General features: G+C 36.8%; 2 protein-coding genes across 2 annotated transcripts; one reads left to right on the top strand and one right to left on the bottom strand.

The window, feature by feature from the left end:
• The first annotated feature begins 7 nt into the window (after positions 1-7).
• LOC112570435 (ribosomal RNA-processing protein 7 homolog A-like) lies at positions 8-6,837 on the top strand. The gene is made up of 8 exons (XM_025248851.1): positions 8-61; positions 2,156-2,295; positions 2,586-2,711; positions 3,248-3,371; positions 4,251-4,351; positions 4,685-4,834; positions 5,201-5,249; positions 6,397-6,837. Exons 1-8 carry the CDS (start codon positions 16-18, stop codon positions 6,480-6,482), a joined length of 822 nt encoding a protein of 273 aa, XP_025104636.1. The 5' UTR covers positions 8-15; the 3' UTR covers positions 6,483-6,837.
• Positions 6,838-6,933: 96 nt separating this feature from the next.
• On the bottom strand, positions 6,934-10,694 carry LOC112570424 (uncharacterized protein C7orf26-like). The gene is made up of 7 exons (XM_025248841.1): positions 10,556-10,694; positions 9,949-10,216; positions 9,123-9,332; positions 8,424-8,592; positions 7,801-8,319; positions 7,321-7,372; positions 6,934-7,041 (listed from the first exon to the last, which is right to left on the bottom strand). Exons 2-7 carry the CDS (start codon positions 10,144-10,146, stop codon positions 6,972-6,974), a joined length of 1,218 nt encoding a protein of 405 aa, XP_025104626.1. The 5' UTR covers positions 10,147-10,216; positions 10,556-10,694; the 3' UTR covers positions 6,934-6,971.
• Between the last annotated feature and the right edge of the window lie 12 nt (positions 10,695-10,706).

Below are 10,706 nucleotides of genomic sequence, written 5' to 3'. Positions count from 1 at the left end.
TTATAACCTTTCAAAATGGCGACGATAACAGAAGACCGCATGGTTGTGGAAGATTTTTACGGTAGGCTCAAATAAACGCACTAATGTACCCTTTCTAACCCCACGTATGCACAATTAGACCATTTTTTGAAATACGCATGCATAGTATACGTATTTACTAGCAATGCATGCGTAGTAGATTGCGAAATATGCAGTTTTGTTTGGATTAGGGTTTGCATTTTGAAAGTCCACAGCTAGTACATTGCATTGTTGACATCTCTTTAGCCAGGCAGATTATCACCAGTTTTTACAATAATCGCTTGATAATATTAATATCATGTAGTGTTAACTTGTTTGATTCTTGATTGGTATTGCAGGGCATAGCATTGTACGCCGTTCGGCGCATTTACGCCGACTTGACTTCTGACTTACGCCGATTTCGAAGTAGCGTACGCCGATCGCGCTCGCCTCGTCAGTAGCACATTTTGTACTCAAACGGTCTCCGGTTCCCAAACGGTCTCCGATTCTTGCATTTTGTGTTACTTCCTTTGCGCGCCACACGTGTTGGCTTTAGTCAGTTCTTACGCTGCGCGGCATTTGCGAGTACAAAGAAAAAAGCTTGTGGTACGTTCGACGATGGCAAGATCTGACATCGTACGGCGCGGTGAGCTATTCAGCGATAAGGGTTCCCGTTATTCGTGGAATTGGGAATGGCTTGAAAAAGAATACAGTGTTACCGTGTCGGAAAAGGAGGGGAAGAAAGGAAAACAGACCAAGATTATGATCTTGTGCTACGATCATTGCATTAAAAAACTCGCAGCAGTGGGCAAGGCATATTGTGATGTGATCAGAAACTGCCGTCTAAAGCAAAAGAAAAAAGGAAAATACTGGATGAAGCAGTGCTCGAAAGAAAATCTAGCAAGAAGCAGAAAACAAACAGCCAGAATGACAATCCTGACCAAGAAAGGGTTGTCAACGGCCAGAAAGCAGATGCTGTCAAGGATAATGTTGTCAACAGCCAGGAGGATGCTGGGGAGGATATATCTGACCAATTAGTTGATGTGGCAGTTGTCGCAGACAAACCAAAGAAGCAAGCAAAGCTGTCTTCATTCTTTAGATTTGACTGTGCATAGAAAAGAAAACAATGCAAACTGATATTGTGACAATTCCTGCTAGTTTTATTGACAGCCTAGTAAAGTGTCAAGGATAATGAAGATGCTAACCAAGGAGTGAATGTTGTCAGCAGCCAGAAGGGTGCTGGGGAGGATATTCAAAACGCTGACCAAGTAGTTGAACATTGTGACAGTTGTCGCAGACAAACCAAAGAAGCAAACAAAGCTGTCTTCATTCTTTAGTTTTGACAGTGCATAGAAAAAAAAACCAACGCAAGCTGATATTGTGACAATTCCTGCTAGTTTTATTGACAGCCAAGTAAATAATTATATAAGTATAATTTGTGTGTGTGTGTTTCATTGGTCCAATGGATTATGTTTGGTATACATGTGTGTGTGTGTCTTGTTAATGTTATTGTGAATGAAAATATTTGCAAAACGTTGCAGGAAAAGGGTGAAATTAATGCTTCAAAAACTGAAAATCTTTCAGCTGACCCCCCAGTAGGGGTTTTGCCCCTACACCCCACCAGGGGTACGTCGGCCCCTGGACCCCGACCCTGTAAGCGGAACTCAAGTTTTCCAATGCTATGCCCTGGTATTGATACAAACTACCCTCTCTTTATTTGTCCCAGAGGGTGATTATAGGAATCAGCTTACACAAGTATAGCGAATATCAATACACCACTGCATACTCTGCACTCAGATAAACACCAGCTAGACCCTCGTACAGTCACAATTCTGACCCGCATACCATAACATTTTTCATATTTCAGAAGTTGTATGATTTGAACGATAAAAGACAGCTTCCTTTACACAGAATTGGCGACAAGGAGTGGACTGACAGAGCTCTTGTGACAGGACATGCTTATTTGTTATCGTTTGAGCCAGTATTGTATATTAAATGCATGCAGATTGATGAAGTATGAAATATAATGTTCAGCGCTTATGAAATGTGACAGTTTGTATGTAAAAATACAATTTTATTGGTAAGAGCTACATCTGAAATTAGCCAACAATTTAATACTCCTAAATGCAAAGGCTTTTGTATGTGGTTTATTTTTCAGTGATACCTGTCCAATTCGACACCAGATGTAATCATCCGCATTACCTCTATCTGAAGAAGCATGTGACGCGAGAGAATGATGAGGCAAAACCAAAAGACAGAACACTTTTCATTGTCAATGTACCACCCTATGCAACAGAGGTATTTCTGATTTTATATGATGCTGAGTGAAATCTTCCTACATCCAGATTCAGTTCTTTTAATGTACAGTTTAAAAACTGATTGTTCATCTTTTTTGCTCCCATCCCCCACTTTGGGTTAAAAGAAGAAAGATACCTTGAGGTGAAAGAGAGATTGTATATATACATACACATGTGCTGAAGAGAAACAACATATTTGCATCTTTTTCATTTTTTCAATAAGATTTAACCATTTTGCAATTTCTAAATGACAGATTATTATTCAGTATGCTTATGCATGTTATTTATAAGGAAAGTCTCAGACGAGTGTTCAGCAGCTGTGGAAAAGTGCTTAAGGTGTTTCTTCATGAAAAACCCACAAAAGGTGAACCACCTCAAGAAAAATCAAAGTTTTTTCCTGTTCACAGGCCTCCACAGGTACAAGCTAGAATCTTTTATATTGATATTTTGTGACACTAACAATCTCCTCCTGTCTCTTTTTTAAAAAAGAAATTTTACTTTCTACTGTTAATGCAATACTATTGCTAATTTGCATGTGCTGGATCTTATGAAGATAACAAAAAAGTCCTCTAAATATGTTCTATTAGTATTTTATTTTCTGAAAAAACATCATCATCTTAAGTGATTGATGTTCTCAAATTATTCATTGGCACATAACAACAACTGTTTTAAAATGCTTTTTAAACATGGTCCAGTTTAATTTAAAGTAAGAAATTTTTGTAATTAGCAATTAAGTTTATAAGAAAAACACTATAAAACATGAACAGACATCTCATTTCTGTCACTAAGATACAATTCTATGATAAGCATAATTATTCTCACCATTTTTAATGAATTGAAAATTCCAGTTAAAGCTATTAAGTATTTTTTTTTGCCTGACTTTTTTTTTGTATATGGTTACTTAAAGAAAATCTTAACTCACAAAGGGTGAAAGAAGATTAATTCTTTTGCAGGGATTCAAAGTGGCTTACATTGTTTTCAAGCAATCAAATTCTGTAGACAAGGCTTTGAATCTGCCCTACAGCAAACCGTTAATCCTGTCAACATCAGATGCACCAATTGTCACTGGCATTGCAAGTAGGCTCATTTTTTCACAAAATGGGTAGTCATGAGAAAACACTCATTGATCTTTTTTATCAGTAATGATTGTGAAAATTAGTTTTGTAAATATTAAGATTGTGTAGATGTGCTTTCTGTATGCTGAATTTTATGATAATTTGCATGTTACAGAAAAATTAGCTAGACTGGGCATTGAAATGCATAATTATATAATTTAAATTAGTGCTCAATAGAAGTATTACGAGATACTTAAGCCTGTGTTGCCACTCAGTCAACTTGCTATCACTTTTAACTCCTGAATACCTATAATTTAGTTAGAGACAAACTGTCTTGCAATCACTGAGAAATACACAAATATAAGTGCTTTTCTTTTCCTTCATCAGATTAGAAGAGTGACTTTGGCAATTATATTAATAATAATAAATGAAGATTTAAATAGTGCATATTCACACTCCTACGGAGCATACTCTTAACGCTTACAACAGGAATGAGATGGGCAACATACGAGGGACAGAAAATAAACAACTGTACTGACGACAAATAGAAAAGAATATTTGGTATTTTATCTCTTTATAGCTTATTTGTTGATAAATATTTGAATTTCCTGAGAACAGAATTACTGATTTACTGGATGCATCACATATCAGGGCTTCTGCTAAGGGTAAATTCTTTGGGGTCCCAGGGACCCCTTCTTCACATTTTAAGGGGTCACTGTTCTTTGCCCAAATTTGAAGGGGACCCCATTGACGAAAATTGAAGGGGTCCTCCGAACTTTTAATGCGCAGTGTATGCAATTTTTTGTGTAAGCAGAAGCCCTGCATAGATTTCTAACTTATTTTAAGCATATACAAATTTGTGAGATCTTTCTGAAAATATCTTTTCTTTTCTTTTTTATAGAATGGAAAAGAGAATACGTGGATCGAACATCTATTGACATATCAGAGATGAAGAGAGAAATTGATGAATTCATGAGTGACTTTGATAAATTAACTGCAGAGGTAAGCAAATTCAGATGGTAAGCTTTCTGTTAAAAAATCCTTGCATGCAAGGAGTCTTGTTAAACTGTTAAGCGGTGACCATTTAAACTGTGCCTAGTGTCTTGCATGCGTACACATGCAGCACCAGTATATTGTACAGACAATGGGGAAAAAATGAAAGAAGAGTATAAGAGAGAAATATGATTAATGATTATAGAGAACACTTTAGCTTAGACACTTTTTGAAGTGTGTAGGTTTTGAGGCAGGCTATTAAAAATGTTGGGTAGGTTGTAGTTATAAGAATTTATGGCATTTTAGGCATACACTTTTACCCATTTTTTTTTTTTTTTAAAGAAAGAGAAAAAGGCTAAGGAGATGGAAGGACAAGCTGATGATGAAGGATGGATCACAGTGACACGTGTTGGTAAAAACAAAGGAGCTCCTCGCACAGAAGCAGAAGCTAAACGAGTCACAAGTAAAGACAAAAAAAGAAGGAAAGAAAAGGTTGGAATGCCTTTTTTTTGTTTTGTTATTACCTTATGACAGAATATATAGAAAGTTTCTAGCAAAGACCATGCAAGAGAAAAATAAATTTTGTTTGCTTAGAAGAATTGTTTTACACCTCCACATATCTGTAAATAATGTCATAACTAGCATTTATTGATGCTTGTGAAATGCTTTAAGAGTCGTAGCTTTGATTGCAGTGATGGTAGGTCAGGATCACGTCGTTGATTCATTACTAAAAGAAAATATTTCACATTAAGAAATCATTCCTCTGCTAAAGGAGAACAAAAATTAATACTGTAGTATTTACCCGTTTAAAGACATATACATTTCCATTTGCTTACACTTAATATTTTTCTTCAACAGGAGCTGATAAATTTCTATTCTTTTCAAGTTCGAGAATCCAAGAAGCAAGGTATGCATGTACACTTGTGTCTTCCATTTGCTTGTTCAGTTTTATGGTAAACATTTTCCATTTCACTTCATTTACTATGTCAGTTGAAGACATTTACACCTTGTGAAAATACAAAGTATGCTGCAGAACAAACATTAAAAAAAAAAAAAAATTAATTTACCTCATTGGCAACATGTCATTGACCATAGATATGTTAAAGGAATTTGAAATATGACCATTCTATCATCAGTTTCTAAACTGTCATAAGTAAAGGGAATAATTGTAGAGGGGCAGGCAGTAGCCCGGTGGTGACTGGTTAGGGCTATCGGCGCTAATTAAAGCGAGCCTAAAGGAGCATTGTGAAAAGTTTAGCCCTGCGAGATGTATTATAATAAATGCAAGCTTTATATAGCGCATACTCACACTTGTAAGGAGTGTGCTCTTAGTGCTTGAGACAAGGAGACATGGATAGCATAGGAAGGACAAATAACATATGATTGATGGAATAATAAACAACAGTAGTGATGGCTAGCAAAAGACAAATATAGTAAATGCAAAGAGGAACCAAGTAACAAGAACTGAGGGAAGTAGCAATGAGCAGAAAAAGGACTAGCATTATTTGTACTGTTAGGAGTAATGCTCAAGGAAGAGGTGCATTTTCACTGCACATTTAAAGGATTCAATGGTGGATAGGTGGTGGATATGGAAAGGGGGAGAGTTTCATTGTTTTGTTGCATAGTCATTAAACATTCTGTGACTACATGTTGTTCTGGTAATAGGAATAGTTAGGATACAGTCATCAGATGAAGAGTGTAGTTTTCTGGCCGGGATTTAGGGGACGAGAAGTTCAGAGAAATATTAGGGCTTTTGGGCCCAATTTCTTGGGGGAAGACACCTTTGTCAAAGTCTACATCTAAATACACGCAATTTTAATGTGTGCAAGGTAAATTTCGAGGCACAGGACTCCGCCCTTAGATCTTATGACACATGCATATTATAGAGGCGGATTTCTGAGCACATTCCTGCATCTGGTTAGAAGGTATAAGCTTCACATGATACGGCACCCCCACCCCACCCACCCAAAAGGTTACATGATGAAGGAATTAGGTGAAATGCAAATATTGATCAGTTTGATAATTTTGCCTTACTGCATTTATTTTTGATTCAGAAATCATGGAGCTTCGAAGAAAATTTGAAGAAGACAAGCAGAAGATTGCACTGATGAAAGCTGCACGTAAATTTAGACCATACTGATCTCATTGTTGTGTTTTCATGTAAAAGTGTCAAAAGAGATGGCTGTGTCAATCATATCTAACATATTTTACAACTGAGAAGTATGGCAGACAAAAACAACCCAGAAAAGACTGAGCATGCAACTACCCACGTAGAAAATATTGTTTAATGTAATTTTTTTTAAAAATTGAGTGTAATTTTTGTTCCTGTGAAATATTTGAAAACGATGGAAAGATAATCCTTTTGTTTTCACTAATTGGCAGTACAAAAATCAAATGCCTGTTGCAGCAAAACTGTAGAAGTTGTCAATTTGAGAAACTGCTGCCTGTGATATGATGTGCTGCAAAGCGAAATAATAATAAAAAAACAAAACAAACTTGTAGTGTTCTTCACAAAGGCTCTTATCAACTGTGAGACTGACACATCCAACATTTATCCGCACAGGTTAACATATTTACAAACAAGACTTCTCTCTTAGCAGCATTTCAGTTTAATTTACAGTCTGTAAGATTAGCTGATATCCATAGGTGTGTGTCGAGATGATCTTTCAGAATGCTGAGCTATAACCATGCTTAGAAGCCTGAAAAGGGAGGATACGCATATACAATAGTGTGACAAAGAGCATTTATTCTGACAGACGTACAATGAAGTTTATTTCTTAAAATTTGCCACTCTATGTCCAGGGAGGTTCTTTGTGATTCAAATGTTGAAGAGTAAAAAAAATTCACCTAGAACAAAATTAAGTGCAATAACCATTTACTCTTAAGTGAACTTGTTGAAGAAACTGGAACGTTAGAAGATGTTGCCATTATTAATAATAATAGTGATGAAATAATAAAGCCAAGTGTTTATTATTTACCTGTTGTGAGGCAAGTGCTTTTTGACTACCTTTCCTAGTTCTGGAAGCTGACCTGAAGGAGAAAGAAAAAAAACTTTATTGCTCTAAACTCTGGACATCTTCAGAATTGCTTATCAGATTGCTTTTGATCACCCCACATTATCGGTAATACTCTTCTAGTAATAGAAGTGATGATGGTGATACATTTGAGACTCGGCAACAGATCTAGCATACTATCTCTGTAGATGAAGAATTTAATCATCTCTGAGCTCATAGAACTGATGATATCATTTGATAACAATACTTCAGAGTAAATTTCCACAGGAAAAAGAGGAAGGAGAACTGAACTTTCCACATATCCACACTTTGCCCACTCCAATTTTTATACATTTAAAAGATGTAGACCGAAATACCATTGTACAATCTTTTATCAGAATAAGTGCATTAGAATTGCTAATTTATTGGAAGCAACAATAAACAAAGTTGAAAAGTAGCACTTGCCTAGCTGTGCCCTTAGGCACCCAGCCATCTTTGCTACCTGCAGCACTTGTGCCAACCTCTCCAAAGTTATATGAGTTACTTCATCTTCTTCAACCTTTACACCAGAGTCACTCTGACTTTCCCTCACCCTGTCTAAGAGCGTTGAAAGCTGTTTTACTAGACACATAGCATCTGTCACACTGAGAAGGCAATGTGATAACGAGCTCGACTGACAGAAGTCCAAGCTCTGGAGCAAACCAAGATGCAATTTTGATAATGTTGTCATAGTTTTTGTTACTGATGGTTTATACATTTGGCTGTGGGGTTTGTTGGAAGCTGAAGCTGCTGAAGAACCTGGTTTCATCAGGTGTGAACAGATGATGGGTCCAAGAACACACCAGCCAAGTAGGCCTGGTACAGGTGATGAACAGGTGCCATGAATAGCAACCTGACGGACAGACTCGCAACACAAAGTGCAATCTGAAGTAATCCATGTTGTCACATGTTCCAATAAACTTGCTGGTGGGATTGACTCGACATCTGCAGCAGATTTATATGCAAATTAAATGTGTAATTGCCATGAAACAAGAGGCAATAAGTGTAGAAGCTATGGGTACATGTTAGATGGCATTAAGAAAACTCACCATGAAAAGGGAAAACAGACGTAACAGATGTGGTAAAGTTACAGACAAATAATGGAGAGATGGATGGCAACTTCTGAAACATATTCGATGGATCTGGAAAAAGTAGGCAGTAGTCTTCAACCAACTGTTTAGTCAACTGGAGAGAGTCTGAACTATGGCTGTTCCGATCCTGTAAGGAAAAATTCATACAAGAAACCCTTCAAAAACGCAGTACCATTAAAATGAATAAAAAATATTCCCATTTTATCACTGCTCACAATGTTCAGCATTAGAATATTTGTTAGCTATTTACAAAGTGTGGATGTATTAATACCTGATGCAATCATGAGTAATCTGAGCAATTGCAAATCAGTTGTTAAAAAAGGGGAGGAAGGAAATATATTGTTTCTCTTTTCGGTCAGTAAATTCTACTGCACATAGAATCTAGAAATTGTTCCATTTAGACCATGTTCATAAGTCATCTTATATGATACACCTGTGTGTGTGTGTGTGTGCAAGAGAGAGAAGAGGGCAAGATAGACTTAAGAACTGTCTATGACTGGCATGAGTATTTTCACATGACACCATAATCAGCTTCTATTCCATCACTCCAATTTCTTCTCCAAGGTTAATTCAGATGTCTGTCAGTAATAGGCATCCCCTCCCTCAAGATTTTCTCAATATGCTTCACCCAACACGGTGAAGATGCCATTGTGGTACCTGCATCCAGATTGCTGCACAGTCCAGTACTGATGTACAGCTGACTGAGAGTGCCATAGAAACCAATTTGGTAAGCAGTGTGTTGGCTTGTTCATCACCTCTAGCACCAAACATTAAGTTGAAGATCTGATACTTGGTCTTTTCCAAAGCTGTCCTGAAATGTTCACACAGGAGCTGCAGTAGCTGAAGCTCTTGGAGAGCACTTAGTTTCTGTGAGGACAAAAATCTTAAAATTGATATGTTGGCATGTTATAGCAAACGCTGCAAGATTGGACAATAACTAAACAAATGATTCCAAAAGCATTCCTGAAATTTGCAATGGTGCCAACAAAACATGAGTAATACAAGTGAAACTTTTGGCATCAAGAATAATACATATTATCTGTAAGTTTTAGAAAGCGAAATTAAGGGTTATTCTTAAGCAGTAAAGGAAGCACATGAATCTACACAATTCCAAAGCACTCATTAGTTGATATTCCATGGAATTACGTCTTTTTCAGCTGCCCATGGAGTACTTCATGGGGATCAACCTCAATATAAGAGGGTAGAGGTACTTTGCAGCCTGGCTTGTTACACACCTCAGCCAACATCTGCAGTAGTAACAGTGGTGCTATTAAAATGAAGGACCAAAGGTTTAGGGTTAAGGTGGTGATGACAAGGCAGACAACACTGTCGCATGATCTCCCTAAATCCACTGCCTGCTTAACCACATCCATGACAGAAAGCCCACCTTCCTCCTTATCAAAGTCATTCCCTTTCTAGTTGCACAACCACAGCCTCGCTTTTACAAATTAATAATCTTAAAATTTATTTTAACAAATTTCACCTTTGTGCTTCGTTTAGATCCAAACAGGACAAAGGCCTGGCATACTTCTGCTAAAATTGGTTCTTTATCTCCCCCAAGACCTGGTATTGCTGCTCCTTCTTGTGAGGAAAATGTTTCCGTGATAAACTCTAGAGCTTCTCTGGTGCAGTCTGGAAATTCTAGTCTTTGCAAACGTTTCATTATACTTCCATAAGACATTTTATTTTCAACTTTCTCCACATTTAATCCTTCTGTGCACAAATCTTGGTTCTGTCACATCCTATAGAATCTGCAGCAAGTCAATCACAAAGGTATTAATCAGATAAATGAAGCAGTAATTACAAAGAGTGAAACATATTACTACTCGGATGCCAGCTGCAATTAAATAAAATACATTTGGTTTATAAAATACAACTCTCTCTCAATCAAGGTACACACATCAGTGTGCTAGAAACTTTGCCTAGTACAAGTGAAAGAACATTAAGTATCATGGAAATATTGCAAACAATAGTTTTCTGACCTAAATACCGTAAATTCATACAACTATTGAATGCGACACAAAATAAAACCGGGTTCACTCTCAACGGAAACTTCTGCAATGTTGAAAATGATCCTTACACAGACTTACCATGAACGTGTATTTACAGAATTCATAGAAGTCTGTGGGGTCTTAACTTTATCATTTCCGGTTTGACATCATTGCCTCCCTTTACGCTCTTCCATACAAAATATTAATTTTTAATATTATAACACATAAAATAATAAGATGTCATGAAAAG

Source organism: Pomacea canaliculata, linkage group LG1 (genome assembly GCF_003073045.1).
Source record: "Pomacea canaliculata isolate SZHN2017 linkage group LG1, ASM307304v1, whole genome shotgun sequence".
Lineage (NCBI taxonomy): Eukaryota > Metazoa > Mollusca > Gastropoda > Architaenioglossa > Ampullariidae > Pomacea > Pomacea canaliculata.
Note: the sequence above shows the minus strand (reverse complement) of the source record. Positions and strands in the feature narration are given on the sequence as shown.